Source organism: Choloepus didactylus, chromosome 7 (assembly GCF_015220235.1).
Source record: "Choloepus didactylus isolate mChoDid1 chromosome 7, mChoDid1.pri, whole genome shotgun sequence".
In the NCBI taxonomy this organism is placed as follows: domain Eukaryota; kingdom Metazoa; phylum Chordata; class Mammalia; order Pilosa; family Megalonychidae; genus Choloepus; species Choloepus didactylus.
Window position 1 is genome coordinate 24,996,210 of NC_051313.1, and position 18,423 is coordinate 25,014,632.

Genomic DNA, 18,423 nt, shown 5'->3' on the forward strand with positions numbered 1-18,423 from the left:
CGAACACCAAAGGGCAATTAGTTGTCTATATAATCCATCTATTTAATGAAGATGGCTATGTTCTTTTGTAGTAGAAAGGGTCTGATTATTTCTAAACACTAAAAGCACTTTGTAACCAGCATTACTAGCAAAACAAAGACAGAGTAAGGCAGCAGGATAGGGAGAGCAGAGTCATAACCTAATGAGATATCCCTATTGGAGCCCTCCAGAAGATAAAGAGCATGGCTGGCTTCCTCTGAGTTTCTATCCAAATGAACATTTGCAGATCTTGCTGTAGTATAAATGGTTCTCTTATACACTTCTGAATTACAGGCTCTGTTAGCTTTCACGTTCCATCATGTTTCACTGGTTTTAATCAATGCTTATAATATACCCCATTTCCCAGCATGTTAGGAAACTAGGTTAGAAAATTGGGGACATTATAACCTGGGTGAAAATACGAGGTTCCCCCAAACCCAAGCTTCCGAAAAAAATCATGAAATTAATCAATGGTTGGAAACAGACTTGTGCATGTTTGCATGTTCACCCACACTAGTAGGTGTTATAGTATTTTATTCAGTAATTTCAGAAGCCTTTAAAAGCATGTCTATGAAATATACAGATTTCACCCTAGGGATAATACAAATAAATAAGAACATAAGCTGTTTAATAAATAGCCTTAAGCAAAAGCACAGTGTTTAATGACTTCTTTAATAAATATTTTCAAGGGAGAATGTGTAAAAGTCAATGCAATATTATTTTAAAAGCACAGTACCTTAATAAAACAAAAATAAACCTTACTTAGAGTAAAACAAATGAATTTCAAACAAGAAATATGGGTTGGAAACCTACAGGTAAGTCAATTCAAACTGAAATGGATCGGGATTAAATGCTAGAATTTACCAAGGCGTGACATTAATTTACATAATTAATAAATTTTTAGAGGCATACTAATGACATTACATGCTAAATCGAATCATCAGTCATTAGCCCTACATTTTTTTCAGGAATATATGACACAGGAAAATGTTTACTCATTTCAGCAATAAAAAGTCCTTTAATCACTTTAATTTTCATACACACAGGCATAATATGTAGTTTTAGTTTGCAAGCGAAAAGTTTACACCTTCCTGTATTTGGGGAGATGGAGTCCTTGAGCATGAAAGATTTCAGACCATCAAGGAGGTAGGGAATAAATATAAATGTGGGTCTAAGGAAACAATGGGTCTTGCCTATTTACTTAATTTCCTAGTAAGTAACTTGGGCTAGAAACTTTAATCCAAAACAAGGAGGGAATTCAAAGAAAAATTTCTGTCAAATTGGTTGTTTAATGGCCTGTTGGAAAAACATGACATTGAATATGACATTGAATATATATTGAATACATATACATGCATAAATATTTAATATTACTGTTTTAATACACTATTGGATACATGACAGTGATTATCGTTGTACATTACAATTGTAAACACTTAAGGAGAAATAAAGACTAATTAATCAAATATGGAATTGGTAATTGTATTCCAAATGCTTCCTTTCCAAATTCATTTAGAAGATAAGGGCATGGACAGCATCATAAGAAGGGTTTCAAGCAGTTTTTAAATGTTTTCAAGTAAGAGTATATATATTCCTTGTACTAAAATGTAGACATTATGAAAATACATATATAATTGATATATGTGTAGAAAAATGCTAACATGACCATGTGGCTAAAAGTCTGGTCAACACTTGGGCTGAATATATATTATTAAAATGGTCACTTCACTAAATCTAATAATGTCCTCTGCAACTATCTTTGCTAGCTACAAGAAAGAGCTACACAGAATAATCAAGTGTTTTATATGACAGCAGGAAAAATCCTCTCTTAAAACTTATTGTATACTCATTAAAAGCTCTTCTTCAGGTGAGTTGAACCTTCTAGATTTAAAAGCACACCTTGTATGTATTATTCTCCAATATAATAATGGTTGATGAAACAAATACATACGATATCCTAAAACACATAGAAATTTAGACCACCTAAAAGGAAAGCAGCTTCAATTAGTGGAAAAGTTGAAGCATAGAACATTTCAAAGGCATTTTAAAAATTATTTTCAGGGAAACTGTAAAAATCACATCAATGGCTAACAGAGAATCTGCCTGGCATGCTTAAATAGTAAAACATTATAAACAGCACTTTAGAGTTCACAACCCAATCCCCACCCCTACCTGCTTTTTCTTTTCAGCAAGCCAGTGGGATATTTAAGGCAGGCAGAGCAAGAAGCATATTCAGAAAGGTAATTAATTGCTCAATTTCACACAGGGAGGAAACGGCAGTGCCCAACCAAATATATAAGACGTCTGACTCGTACATGATAAGATATATTTTTAATTAAGGGCAGCATTTCCTAACCAAGTATTGCTAAACTCCTCCAAGGAAAGTTAGAGGACCACTGTTAGGGTCTTGTTTTTTCATGACAAATTTTCTTTAAGAAGTCGCCTTCACTTCACCCCAGGTTTAATAAACTCCACTGCATTAGCATATATATTCGTTTAACAAGTAATCATAGAGCTCTTATTAGGTGCCAATTGTTGTGCCAAGGGAGCTCATTGTAGTCCAGTGGGCACAGACACCCTTTTAAAATAAACACACAAATATAGGTTTACATTCTGTGATGAGAACGATGAAGGATGAGCTCAAGTTTGAAAGAAGCCCTAATCTGAACTGCGTGGTCAAAGAAGGCAATGATTGAAGTGACTATTTACACGCAAGCTGAAGAAGCTGGCCAGGAGAAGCCCAGCAGGGTGGAAAGGTTACTCTAGGCACGAGGGACAAGAGGCATGTGCAAAGGCTCTGTGGCAGAATAAGCATGGCCTGTACCTTCAAGGATCTGAACAAAGGCCAATGTGGCTAAGGGGCAGAGAGGAAGAAATAGAGACTCCAAGGGGGTGTTGGGACAGATCATGCAGGGCCTTGTAGCTTCTCATGAGGTGTCTTTTCCTCTCGAGTAGCCACTGCATCATTTCAAGTGGGCGATGCGTCCCAAGTCAGACTTGCATTTCATAAACATCCCTCTGATTGCATGATGGAGAATGAATTAGAATGGGAAAACAGTGAGCATCGAGAAGACAGGTAGAAAGAAGGCTATAAGAAGAATGCAGATGAGAGATAAGGTTAACATAGACTAGGGCAGTGATGGTGGTGCTAGAAAAAAGGCAAGTTAAAAAAAATGTATACTTGAATGTGGTTAAATGGGAAATTTTTGAGTTGTAAATATGTTACTAGAATAAAACATCAAAAAAAAAAGGTTTAGGAGGTAAATCAAGAAGATTTAGTAATGGTTAGAAACAGTGGATGAGAGAGTCAGGAATACTGAGATTTTACTTAATTAAAAAAAAAAAACCATCTAGAATATATTCATAGGACATCTGTATTCACAAAAGCTAATTGATGATTCAGGTTAATTACTGTTCTCCACATGTTGAATTTCTGACATAGTTTCTGTAAGTATAATTCGGCAACACAACAATGGCAGACTGTCACGCCAAAATGAATTGCTAACATATGCAATTAAAATAAATGTCTATGAGACATAACTGTCAAAATAGTAATTATGACTTGGTGAGCTAGAAACAGGCTATAAACTTAGTTAAAATTAAATTCATGTCCTCTACACAGACACAGTACATTCCAAACTAAGGTATTTAAAAAAAAAAAAAATATATATATATATACACACACACACACACACACACACACACACATATATATAATCAACTCCTTATTACCAATAACTGAATATTCAACAACAAGATTTAAATAAACTTAGTAGATAACTGGGAACTGCTTTGAGCATTTCAATGATTTTGGAATCATGTTCACTTGAAATGTATTTCAATTTTGACAAATAATGAAGAATAACATTACTCTTAATTTTAAAAATCCATGGTCATTTATGATATTCATTACATGTAAATAAGTTTTCTAAGATAAACACACCTTCCCAAACACAAAGTTAGACCCTTGGACAGGTGTATTAAAGAGCATCTACTAAGCAATCTATCAGATTTGGCAAAGTACAAAAATAATATTGGGATATGTATTTAGTCAAGAGTTTCCAGCTATATTTTTCTGTTTGGGTGTGGGTAGCAAGAGATAAAGAGCTTTTACAGGTGAGTAAATATACTATTTTGTAAAACTATTACTCAAGAAGAAATATTTCAAAGCATACCTCTAGTAATTGAGACTCAGATTTTTATTTATTTTTTAGATTTTAACATTTCTCAAACTAGGATGCTTCTGAGAATTGATATTGTCTAACAAACACTGTGGGGGCAAACACAAGGGACAGTCTTGACAGAGTTATGATTTCCTGCTCTTGGTCAGAGCTAGCTAAACTGTACTCATTCCGACTGAGCCAAGTGCACTGTTGGTGCAATATCTGTTGGGTTTAACTGTTGTTTAAAATATGTTCAAAATGTTTACATTACAATTGATCACCAAAACAAAAATCTGTTTACACTGAAAAGCATGGAAACAGAGGTCAGGACATCAATTTGATCTTAGAAAAAATAGTCTTTGTTGGAAGAATGACCACAATTCCTGATTTTCTCCCAAAGCAACACACAAGTGCTCTATGAGATAGGAGGGAAAAAAGGTAACACAACTAGGTGAAACTGTGTTATGTTTGGTTACTGATACGTGCGCACAAGAAATGCTTCCTGACTTTCAGTGAAGCTAAAAGAAGGAAACACTTGTCCAATTCCTTGGAATAGATAAAAAAAAACATTTCAAAGCTATGAGGGATAGATGTGAAGGATTCAGGCACTGGACAAGACCATCATTAATGAAACTGTCATGATTTTACTGGTAGTATTTTTTCTTTCTTTCTTAAAATAATGGTACATTATACAATTAATGTCATCTCAGACTCTATTCAATATGAAAGAGCAATGAACTTGGAGACAGAAGACCACAGTTCTCGTCCCAGCTCTTTATAAATAACCTGGAAAACTGAGTCATTCAGTTAACCTCTCTGGGCCCAATTCCCTCACTTGTAAAATGAAGATGCTGGGCTAGATCATTTCTTCTAGTTCTATAATTCTGTGACATTATGACGAGTTTATTTAGCCATTTAATGTTAGGTTTAACAGACAATACTTCTAAAGAAAATGACAGATAATATATTTTATTAATTTTAAATACTTACAAAAAATGTATCTTAAAATATATTTAGGAAAACTTACTTCACTAAAATTCCCATTCATCTGAAATCCTAATAATCAAAAAATAGAAGTACAACAGATTTTTTTTGCCTATGAATTTTTCATTTGGATTTTTAAAAGTAACACATGAAAATAACCAAACTAATAGAAAGGAGGAAGCAGTAAAGGAAATATTTGGTAACTGCATATTTGGTGACATATTTTGCATCATCAAAACTACTTAGAAATCACCACCGTGCAGAACAAGAGGCTAAATGCAAGGGAAAACCTCAAGTAGCTTCTCTAGCATTAAGAAAAATCAAACCAATTTGATTGTAACTTTAGAACATATCTCATTGGCTTTGAGTCCTTTGAAAATGTATGAATATATTGTAAATGTTATGCTATTATGTGTTAATAATTTTCAGTTCACTAGAACATTTATTTAACCTGAAAACTACATTCTCCAATAACTTTTAATAAATGAAAAATTATTGTAATGTAGATAAAAATTTCCATAATAACCTATCAAAGGTCATATATCAAATTTGACACTGAAATCGCATTTAATGTGGAAAGATACTATGAGCGTAATAAAAGTCTACAGAGGTTAAGAGAGTATGGTAATGGAGATATTCTAGACAAAGGTAAGCTTTTTAACTTGTTCTTAGAAAGTGGTGCTATTTAAGGTGGATAATTTCACTAGGATAAAATTTACCAAAGTCCTACAATGGTATAAAAAGCCAAACAATAACAGTAATTTGGAAACATGACATCAAAGGAAATTTACATAGACATATTTATTACCACATAATTCAACAAATATTTTACATGTATGCTTTCCCTAATAATGGGATATATACATATATAATATAAATACCAAATGCATAAATATATTTGAAAAGGCAGAAAACAATTCTAGAATAAATCAATCTTAATTTGGAATATATACACAATAAAATAATGTTAGATAAAATATATAATCCACATACAGTCAAAGATTATAATATTTTCAATGTGAGGTTAAATATACATTATTATCTTGGTTGCACTATTTAGAAAACTTTTGAGTTACACAGGATCACTTTCATCTCCTTTGACATGGGTTTTCATATATTATCTTTTTATCCAAGCCAGAAACATTTACTTCTTGCAAGCTCATTGCCATGGATTGAGTCATGTCCCCCACTATTGCAGTTTGCTAATGCTGCTGTTTTGCAGAACACCAGAAATGGATTGGCTTTCATAAAGGGGATTTATTTGGTTACAAACTTACAGTCTTAGGGCCATGAAAATGTCCAAATTCAGGCTTCAACACGAGTATATCTTCACTGAAGAAAGGCCATTGGAGTTAAGAAAACCTCTGTTAGCTCAGAAGGCATGTGGCTGGCGTCTGCTTCCTCCCAGATTGTGTTTCAAAATGGCCATCTCCAAAATGTCTCTCTAAGCTGCAGCTGTGAGCTCCTTCTGTCTGAACTCTTACAGGGCTCCAGTGACTTAAGACCCATGCTGAATGGGTGGGGCCACACCTCCATGGAAATAATCCAATCAAAATTATCACCTACAGTTGAGTGGGTCACATCTCCATGGAAACAACCCAATCCAAAGGTTCCAACCTAATCAAGACTAAATACGTCTGCCCCCACAAGACTGCATTAAGGAAAATGTCATTTTGGGGGACATAATACATCCAAAACAGCACACTCACAAAGTCACATTCAGTTCCTAACTTCTGCTCCTGTGGATGTGAACTCCTTTGTAAACAGGATCATCAAAGATCCCATTAGTTAAGATGAAGCAAAACTGAATTGGGGTAGGGGTGCAGGTGCTTAATACATTGTGACTGGAGTCCTTACAAGCAGAGGAAATTTGGACACAGTAGTCGCAGGGCAGAAGGAACCAGATGGCCATGTGACAGAGACAGAGACTGAGTTATGGACTGCCAGCAAGCCACCACCAGAACGCTACAGACTTCAGAGAAAGCATGATCCTGCCAACATCTTGATTTTGGACTTCTAGCCTCCAAAACTATGAGAAAATAAATTAGTGTTGTTTAAGCCAACTGGTCTGGGGTATGTTATAGCAGCCCTGGGCAAATTAAAATATGCATCAAGAGCCTTGTCCAGTCCTTCCATCTTTTACCCATATCCTATCACAACCCCTAGTACACAGAAGACACTTTAGGAGCCACATCTCTATGGGTTTCTTGCATTTCTGTACCTCTTGTGAATAGAGGAACTAACTGCTCTTTTTTCTGGGCTATCTTTTCAAGGATGTTTGTATAGTAAACAGCCTTGGAATACAGAGATAATGTCTCCTACTGGAACAGAGGGCAGGTTTATTTACTGTCCAGTGTAATAAGAATAATGGCTCCCTCCAGAATAAAGTCCTGGCAGATGTGCTTACTGTCCATTATAAAAGAGTCAGGTTCTCTAAGCTCAGGGTTCATCAGTGTGACACAAACCCACTGCATGCACAGCATCTGCCTGGGCCCCTCCATGTCATGCCCAAAGCACTTGAGGAGGATAACGAAGTTCATGTTCCTTGCTGTGCCATGAATAATCAAGTCCCTTGTCTCTGATTCAGGAGCATCATGTATTCTCCCAGCATCTATGAAATGGTGGCAGGCTACAATTGTTAGCTTGAAAGTAGGGTAAAATCTCAGACCCTTCACAAATCTTGACAGGATCCCAAAAGTTTTGCATAAAAGGAATGGATGAATTTTCCTATCAATGTTTCTAGTTCCAGCAACTAGATTTAAGATTATAAATTACTAATTAGCCTGTTCAGTGTGCAATTATTCTTAAAAATATAAACAATATTATTAATTTCATGACTACTCATTTCTGAAAAAAATCTGTTGCCATTTGAGCCCCAAGGAATTAAGATTTACAGAGCACACTCCAAAAAAAGGTCAAACCCAGCTGCTCTCACACCAACCAATTCTCTCATTCTCATCTCCTGTTCAGCTAGTTAAGCTTATAGCCAAGTGAGAGGAAGAAAAATTTGACTGAAAATTTTCAGTGGAGTCTTGCTAATCAATAACCCAGAGAAGTAATTTAGTGTGTCATTTCTGAGGTGTCAAAACAAACACATATTGAGTTCATGGATATGTTCCCTGAATGAATATTCCATTAACTGCTTAATTGCACTCTCTACCATGTATCCCCATACATAACCCTTTTGGAGAAACACATCCAGCATCATAGTTAAGATGTACTTGTGCACTGTGAATGACAATTAAAGCAAGGCTGAACATTGCAAGAGTCTAAAGAGGGTAATCTGAGAAACAACCAACTGGACCTACTAGGCAAGTCTGCTGTATTATGCTAACAGTAATGACCAAGTTTTGTACACAGAACTGGCAGATAGCAACCACTCATCAGGGATACAACAATAACCTGCTATTGCACCCTGATAACCTATTGACATTTTGATAACTTCAGTTATAGAAAATTATGTTAGAAAACACAAGTTGTCAACATTCAGATCCTAAATAATATACATTTAATTGACAGTTTCTTGTTATCTTTATAGAAAATTCAATAAAACGGATTGCAATAGCTATGTACAGTTTAGTGGGAAAAATTATCAGCTGACAAATTTCAGTGCATGGGTTTTCATCACCTTGATAGATGTAACAAAATTAAACCTTATTAACCATGCTTAAAATTAAATAAACAGGTAAATGATTGTACCCCTGCATATTTCCCATGTTTGGTAAATCAAGTTAATTAGGCCTGCATTTATGACTCCTATCCAGAAACCTTACTTTGTTCCCTGAAGTTCATGGTGAGCAAAACAGAATCTGAGAGGACTCTAGCCAACTGTTATGTACAGAGAAAGGGAGCGACTAAGATTGAAAGGAAAATAAAAAAAATTACAATGACAGTTGTCAGAGTCAACTTTCTGTCTTTTTATTTTGTAGGGAGTAATACCATGGGCTACTATCAACTATTTCCATACAGAACAGACTGTGATAACCTTTGATGTTGAATACTACAAAGCCCACCATCAGATTGAGGCATCATAGTATTCTTCATAATTTACTATTTCATTTTTTTCATGTGACTAAATAAAATCTATTACCTCTTTATTTGGTAGGCACTTATAAATGAAGAGCACCTACATCATCACCAAAAGCAAGTTGAGATTCAGGACTCTTCAATCTGTGATCCATTTTCTGATGCGAGGAATAAAAGCAACAATTAGGAAACAGCCAATATGGCAGGGGGTTCATGATAAACATCAGTTTCATCATTTCATATTAGCTGTTCCAACAGCCATCAAAGGATAATGACTTTCGGTCACTATCAATCAATAAATTATTCAGCTGCAATTTCCCATAATTCATTGCTATAATAAAGTAATAGAGTCTCCCCCTTTGTTTCTTGAAATTAACTTGAACAAAGAAGCATGACTAATTACCAGTTGATCTTCAATAGCTCCCACCAATAATTTACCACTTTCGACATTAGAATATATTAGCAATAGATGAAGGCTCAGTATTATTTTTAAGTTATGGTGAATTGCTAAGTAATTTCCGTCACATTATTCACCCTACTATCAGTGAGACCATTATGCTGCCTAGATGAATCTACATGAAAATCAATTTTAAAAATGAGTTGGTTTTGTTTATAATGTATTTTTATAATTTATCTGGCAGCTGTTTCCTGAATGCCACTGAAGAATGCATATGAAGCAGATACAACCTCTTTGAATAAATTGATGCTTTTTAACATCTCTTTTTGAAAATGTATTATCTCCAAACAGGGTTGTTAAATTAATTCTGCAATCATGAGATTCAAGATGGCCCTAAAAACTTCCTGATCTTCCAGATTTTGTATTACTGTTTAATTAGGATTAATTGCATGACTGGAAATACGGTGGTTTCAGTATCAATATTATGGAGGTCATACATGTAGAATTACATTTAATATGAAAATATCCATGCAGCATATTAATATCTACAATGTATATATTGAAAGAGTTGAATCACCAACCTCCACTAGATGTAGGCATTCCTGTTAAAAGTAAAATAAAATGAAATACTTTCAGTAGCTTCCTTTACTTTAGCTATATTGGGTAATACCAGCTTCTGATGCCTAGAAGCAGTATAAATGCAAAATTTTCCATTCCTATGGGCTAGTCATTTGCCCTATCAAATCCATCTAGTCCAAAGTAAGGTTGTTTTGGGGAGTATTATCTATTTCCCAAGTGTGTATGGATTCACTCAATGTGGTGGGTTCACTCAATGGCTTAATTCCTGCTTTAACAGAATCATCTATTTACAAAACTATTTTCGCACTTGCCTTGTAATTTGATAAATTATGTCCTTCAGTATTTAAATTATACACCACCCATTTATATTTCATTATAATTAATGGGAGGCTGTGTGTCTACAGAACTTTATACTGTTTTTATTTTCCTAATATTTATCTAACAGCCCACTCAAAAAAAAATCTTTATTTAATTATAGGTATACCTCCTTTCATTGTGATTTGCTTTATTGCACTTTATAGATATTGCATCTTTTTTTTACAAATTGGAGAGTTGTGGCAATCCTGCATTGAGCAAGTTTACTAGTTCCATTTTTACAACAGCATGTGCTCACTTCATGTGTCTGCATCACATTTTGGTAGTTCTTATAATATTTCAAATTTTTATTATTATTATTATATCTGTTATGATATCTGTAATCTTTGATGTTACTATTTTGATTGTTTTGGGGGGTGCCACAAACCTTGCCCATATAAGACAGCAAACTTAATACATAAATGTGTGTGTTCTGACTGCTTGACCAATTGGCTGTTCCTCATCTCTCCCCTCTCCTGGGCCTCCTTACTCCCGGAGACACAACAATATTGAAATGAGGCCAACTAACATCCCTGCAATGGCCTTTAAGCGTTGAAATGAAAGAGTCACTTTAAATCAAAAGCTAGAAATGATTAAGCTTAGAGAGGAAGGCATGTCGAAAGCCAAGATACACTGGAAGCTAGGCCACTTGCACCAAACAGTTAGCCAAGTTGTGAATGCAAAAGAAAAGTTCTTGAAGGAAATTTAAAGTGCTACCCCAGTGAACACTCAAATGAAAGAAGGCGAAGCAGACTTATCGCTAGTGTAGAGAGAAGATCAAACCAGCCACATTTCCTTAAAGCAAAGCCCTGACTCTCACCAATTCTTGAAGAACTGAAGGCCTGAACTCTCTTCAATTCTATGAAGGCTGAGAAAGGTGAGGAACCTACAGAAGAAAAGTCTGAAGCTAGCAGAGATTGATTCTATCTCCATAACATAAAAGTGCAAGGTGAAGAAGCAAGTCCTAGTGCAGAAACTGCAGCAAGTTATTCAGAAGATCTAGGTAAGATAATTGATGAAGGTAGCTACATTAAACAACAGAATTTCAATGTAGATGAAACATCCTTCTATTAGAAGAAGATACCATCTAGGGCTTTCATAGCTGGAGAAGTCAATACTGGCTTCAAAGCTTCCAAGGACAGGCTGACTCTCTTTCTGGGGGCTAATGCAGCCAGTGACTTTAAGTTGAAGCCAATGCTCATTTACCATTCCAAAAAGTCCTAAAGCCCTTGAGAAGCATGCCAAATAAACTCTGCCTGTGCTCTACCTATATATGGAACAACAAAGCCCAGCTGACAGCACATCTATTTACAACATGGTTTACTGAATATTTTAAGCGCATTGTTGAGACCTACTGCTCAGGAAAAAAAAAGATTCCTTTCAAAATACTCCTCTCATTGACAATGCACCTGGTCACTGAAGAGCTCTGATGGAGATGTACAATGAGATTGATATTGTTTTCATGCCAGCTGACACAACATCCATTCTGCAGCTCATGGATCAGGGGGTAATTTTGACGTTCAAGTCTCATTATTTAAGAAATACATTTCATAAGGCTGTAGATACCATAGATAGAGATTCCTCTGATGGATTTTGGCAAAGTCAATTGAAAAACTTTGGAAAGGATTCACCATTCCAGATGCTAGTAAGAACGTTTGTGATCCATGGGACCAGGTCAAAATATCATCATTAACAGAAATTTGGAAGAAGCTGAATGCGATGCTCATGGATGACTTTGAGGGGTTCAAGACTTCAGAGGAGGAAGTCACTGCAGATCTGGTAGAAATAGTAAGAGAACTGGAATTAGAAGTGCAGCCTGAATATGTGACTCAATTGCTGCAATCTCATGATAAAACCTGAACAGATGAGGAGTTGCTCCTTACGAATGAGCAAAGAAAGTAGGTTTTGAGATGGAATCTACCCCTGGTGAAGATGCTGTGAACATTGGTGAAATGATAAACAAAGGATTCAGCACATGACATCAACTTAGTTGGTAAAGTGGCAGGGATAAAGTGGTTTGAGAGGATTGACTCTAATCTTTAAAGAAGTTCTGCTGTGGGTAAAATGCTATCAAACAGCATTATATACCACAGAGAAATCTTTCATGAAAGGAAGAGTCAATCAGTGTGGCAAAATCATTGTTGTCTTATTTTAAGAAAGTATGCCACAGCCACACCAACCTTTAGCAAGCCATGTCCTGATCAGTCAGCAGCCATCAACAACGAAGTGAGACACAACCAGCAAAAAGATTACAACTCGCTGAAGGCACAGATGATAGTTATTATTTTTTAGCAGTAAAGTATTTTTAATTAAGGTATGAAAATTTTTAGATAAAATGCTATTGTACACTTAGACTACAGTGTAGTATAACATAACTTTTATATGCACTACAAAATAAAAAAGTTCATATGACTCACTTTATTGCAATATCCGTTTCATTGCATTGGTCTACAATATCTCCAAGGTATGCATACTTAAAGTCTTCATGTCTCAGGGGACAAGAGACGCTGTATCAAAGAGAAGGTCAATCTAATCTCCCTTTTTCTCAAATCTCTACTATTACCAATTCATTGTATATCTTGGAAGATCTTGCTTTAGGCCAGTTATAATAACCGTTCACTGTTCATAATATGGGAATGAACAAAAGTCCCCATTCAGAGAATGAAATATGCTCACAATACAGAGAGTTGTAAGAGGCTTCAAATTTTCCCATTCAATGAATTTTCACTTTCTCTGCAGAAAAATGACTGACATGTAGAGGCAGCAAGAAGCAAAATGTCTATTACAAATTAACTTCTGACCCAAAAGGAAATATTGTGTCCTTATGTAGCAGTGATATGAATCTTACTATAATAAGAACATTCCCTACTGAAATTAAGTGGAAAAGCAACAAAAAACAAAGGAAACTCTTGGTATACTGAGTCATTTAATTTAGAATTTATGAAACATATTTCAAAATACATTGAGAAGTATTAAATTGGATCCCAACCACTTGAGGCTGTAAAATAAATATAATGAAGTGTTACTAAAACTGCAAATACATATACATACACACACATAGATATCTATGTACACATATACATATACATAAATGTATCTCCAGTTAATTAAAAATAATCCTATAGATGAAAAAGTGAGATCACTAAAAATCATGCTATTTCATTGGCTGCTTTCTAATCAACTCAGTATGAAAATCAGGAAAAAACAGGTAACAGCACAAAAAGAATAAACAAATAAAATCAGGAGCTAGTAAGAGTTCCCTTAGGAAGATTAAAAATCAAAATGAACTGAACCTTACTAAAAATAAGAACAATAATATTAACATAAAATACATCATTTTTAAAAAAAGATAATCAAGGAAGCTACAGGTCTACTACAAAGGTCAGATGATGATTTCATGTTAACACTTGTTAGAGCAAAAGTTTAACCTTTCGACTGTTATTTCACTTACAATGTCTCAAAGAAAATATTAAATTAAAATATAAAAGTAAAGATTCTTTATACGTTCAATCTTTTGTTTAATGGTACTATTGTAAATATTACTAATGTGTGTGTGTGTGTTTTGTTTTTCCTAGCCATCCACCTAGTGATTAAGATTTGTGTTAGATGTATTGCAAAGAGGAAAAGCTAGGTAATGTTCAACTTCTGACATGCATAATATGATTATGCAGCAAGCCAAAGCCTCTAGAAGAAAAAAATCTCAAAATGTCTTCACTTCCTCCTTTTGCATGTTAACAACTAATCATGAAGAACTGAGCTAAGGATGCTAACCATACTGTAGTAGAGGAGATTCTCTTTCCTACCACTAATGCTTGAATGGAGTTAAAAAATGTAGGAGCTGCTCTGGAGAGAGTAAGAAAACTGCCCTTTTCCCATCATGCAAAATTTATTAGAAGGTATATGAATAAAGGCAAGAGAAGCAATCACATACATGTATGTTTTAATTTCCTCTATTGAGGCCTTGGTCTAAAGGGATATACCCATGCCAGAGACCTTTTTCCTAGACATCCAACTTGATGCTCTGGAAGGAGACTACTGTGCCGTCTCTCCATGCCATTATGCTAAGTCCAGCCTACTTAAGAGGGTGGAGCAGCAGGGTCAATGCCTAGCTAGCACTCTAGAGCCTCCCTCGGTTCTAGTGGAGTGTGGGTTCTGAGCTGAGAGTCAGTGTCCCTGTCATAGGCTCCATCCTGCAAGGACAGGTAATCCCACAGAGGCTGAGCCAAACCCTGCATGTGTGAGTGTGGCATGGGTATGCGGAACAAGGAACTGCTACAAGCCAGCAGACACCTTTCCTCTAGTGCTGGGAAGATAAAGAAGCCACATATCCTAATCCCCATAAACCAGGATGTCACTGTGGGACAGAAGAAAGGGCAGGGAGCACTAATCATCAGGTCAGACTAAGGCTTGACTATGATTTCAAACATGGGTTGTGTTCTCCCACTTAAAAGTGGGTGGGGTTTGTAAAGAAGATCACATCTGCTATTGATAAAATAAAGGAATTTGTTTTCTGGGCAAATCCATGTTGGCCTGTGAGGTAAACTATCATTCTTGATGCATGTAGGTTAAACAAATAGCACCCATGGTATTGTAAGAGTCAACATATGTGATCATGGATTCTAAGAAGGAAGAGAAAGGGGATGAGGGGAGGGAGGAAGAGAAAAAGAAAATGGGAGAGAAGGAGAGAACAAATGATAAGGGAAGAAAAAGACAGGAAGAAAGAAGATAGGAAAGAAGGAAAGGAAGTAAGGGGAAGGGATAGAAAAGAAAGGAAAGAGGAAAGGAAAGAAGGGAGGGAGGGAGGAAAAGGAAAGAAGGAAGGAAATCTGTGCTCATGAGATAACAGGATGGGTTAACTTAATAGCTCACATGTGTGCCTTTGAGTCACAAACCTTGATTGAAACTTCAACCTTACAACTCACTAGTCATGGAAACTGGGAAAAGTTTCAGTGTAGCAATATGGAAAATGAGTTCAATACCTATCTCATAAATATTCTTCAGGAATTAAATGAATTCATATACACATAACAGAAACTCTCAATTTTGTTATTTGTAACACTAACTGCCATCTAAGGACAGCATAAACAACAGAGCTTTTGTCACTAAGATTTTGGAGTGTTTTGCACAGCAAGTTTTCAGTGGTGACTGGGGAGAGACAAATTGCTGGGTGTTCTGGTTTGCTAATGCTGTTGTTTTTCAAAAGACCAGAAATGCATTGACTTTTTTTTTTTTTCAGTGCTCTTTTAAAGAATTTATTTTACACCTATTATACCAGATAGTATGGCATTTTAAAACACTGACAGATAACTCCCTAATAAGATAAAGCAAAGACAAAATTGTTTATCTTATTAGAAACAAGATACACCATCACTTTATAGTCTTCAAACATTATTGCACTGTAACTTCCATAATTTGACAATATATTCATGAAAACAGTCTGCAGACAACTACTGCTTTAACAAAGAACACTTTTAAGTAGACATGACTGTCCTAAATTGTTTATTAGGTATGAATTTTACAAACATTACACAGATTAGCGGTAACGGTGGAGCTGGAGAGTATTGCGCCTTCTCCAAGCTGCACGGCGAGAACCACCAATAGTGTGGTGGAACTTGTGGCCCTTTCCAAGGCCACGGCTCTTGCGGCCTGCAGAAGTCAGCCCACGCATCTCCCTGTGCTTATGGACGGGCTTGGTGATCCACTGGGTGTCAGGGTTTCTTCTGATAGCTTTATGGAATGGATCAATGAGGATAACCTCAAAGAATTTGTATGTGGAATCTTCACCAACCCAGTAAGAATTCAGGACTCTCAGTGCCCCGCAGTGGCGTCCAGCTCGCTCCTCAGCAACTGACTGAAGGCTTCGAGCAAATTTCAGCTGGTTAACACCATGGTGGACAGGCTTGCCGTAGGTTGCACCCTTAGGAACGGGGCGTTTGTGGCCACCACGGCGCACTCGAATTCTATAGATGACATAACCTTGCTTGGCCTTGTATCCCAGCCTGCGCACTTTATCGGGCCGGGTGGGACGCGGGGCCCTGTGGAGTGCAGAGAGCTGGCGATATTGCCAGCAGCGGACCCTCAGAAGAAAGAGCATCACATCGGACTGCTTCTTCCTCCATAACTCCTGTATGTACTTGTAAGCACCCATCTTGGCTTACCTGATGGCTGCCGCCTGCATTGACTTTTATAAAGGGGGTTTATTTGGTTACAAAGTTAACAGTCTTAAGGCCATCAAGTGTCAAGGTATGGCACCAACAATAGAGTACCTTCACTGGAGAAAGGCCATTGGCATCCAGAAAATCTCTGTTTGCTAGGAAGGCATGTGGCTTGTGTCCGCTTGCTCCCACATTGTGTTTCAAAATGGCGTTCCCCAAAGTGTCAGCTTTCAACAGCCGTCTTCAAAATGTCTCCGTAAACTGCAGCTCTGAGTCAGCTGTTTTATATGTCTCCAGTGATTCAATTAAGACACACCCTGAATGGATGGGGTAACACCTCCATGGAAATTATCCAATCAAAGGTCTTGCCCACAGTTGACTGAGTCACATCTCCATGGAAACAATCAAAGGATTCCAACCTAATCAACACTAATGTCTGCTCCCACAAGATTGCAAAAGAACATGGTGTTTTAGGGGACAGAATACATCCAAACCAGCATACTGGGCAAAGTGGAAGGAGAAGAATTTGAAGCCCTGGGCAATTCTGAGCAAGAAAGGGAGGAGCAGGTGGGAGGGCAATAGGCTAAGGACCTTGAAGTAGACAATGAGGTGGCAGAAAGCTTCACAATCAATGATTTGACCCACTTCATATACCCAGATCTTTACAAGAACCTTAAAAACTCTCAGAAGGCTTAGTCTGAGTGGATTTCACATGGAATCAAGAGAAGTATTCAGTTTGCATCTGAGTCTCTGCAGGTAGCTGAGAGGAGGGCAAGGGAGTCTGTAAGAGTAAGCCCCTCTGAGACTCTGGAGAAAGCCTGGAGAAGACATGGGCCTCCCAAGTCAAGGAGCTGGAGTAAATCATCCCTAGGAGGTGTTGGGCTGGGGTAAACCTAACTCCAGGGTTTATATATGTAAACCAATTTCAATGGATGGTTCATTATTAATATTGACACCATTATTTTCTAATAGGGTTAGGTAACCAAGAGATTATGTAAACTCTGCAGACCTGGTGTTCTTTAATGTAAATAAGGCATTTGATTTGATCTCTAAATATATCACTATGGACAAAGTAGAGGAATGCTGACAAAGGAAAAAAAAAAAAAAACACAAGAATCAGGACAATCTACACCTGAATATTTGCACCCGATGTTGCTTAATGAACCAACCTAAAATTGAAGGGTAAGTTGTAAAACATAGGACTCTATGATTTGCTCTGCTGTTTGAGTGTCTTCATAACAGGATGGAGAGCAAGTTTTTATGCAAGATGACATAATCAGATGTATAAATTTATTTTTTAAAGTGGCAAAGAACACAATCATAGCCCTGCATTTAGGTTTTTTAAAATCAGTTGAACAAACATAGGAACTGAATTATCCAAATTGATATCAGATCTGTGGAAAACAATAAAACACTGGGTGTTAAGAGATCACTAGTTTAATGAAATCTGGCTGCAGAGGAAGCTGTGGAATCAGGCCTGCATCAGAATCAGCAAGTGCCCTTCCAAATCGCAGGAGCCAATCATTTCAATGCATTTTGCAAAAATGAGATCACATCAGGATTATTATTTCTTAGTACTATGGGCAATGAGAGGTCTTAAAACTATTCTGAGAAATAGATGGAGTGAGAATATTTACTTTTAGAATAAAGCCTCAATGGGGACAGAGAACTTTCTTCAACTTTGTGAAAGCTCAAGTCGAGGTACAATTTTTCTCTTTTTGGTAAAGGACAGAACCAGCCCCCATGG

General features: G+C 36.6%; 2 protein-coding genes across 3 annotated transcripts in view; both read right to left on the minus strand.

Moving 5' to 3' along the window:
- NKAIN2 (sodium/potassium transporting ATPase interacting 2) overlaps positions 1-18,423 on the minus strand; it is a 1,131,060-nt gene that overhangs the window by 1,016,445 nt on the left and 96,192 nt on the right. The gene's annotated exons all lie outside the window — the stretch shown is intronic.
- On the minus strand, positions 16,004-16,708 carry LOC119539394 (60S ribosomal protein L15-like). Its single transcript, XM_037842927.1, has one exon. The coding sequence runs from the start codon at positions 16,667-16,669 to the stop codon at positions 16,055-16,057; it is 615 nt and encodes a 204-aa protein (XP_037698855.1). The 5' UTR covers positions 16,670-16,708; the 3' UTR covers positions 16,004-16,054.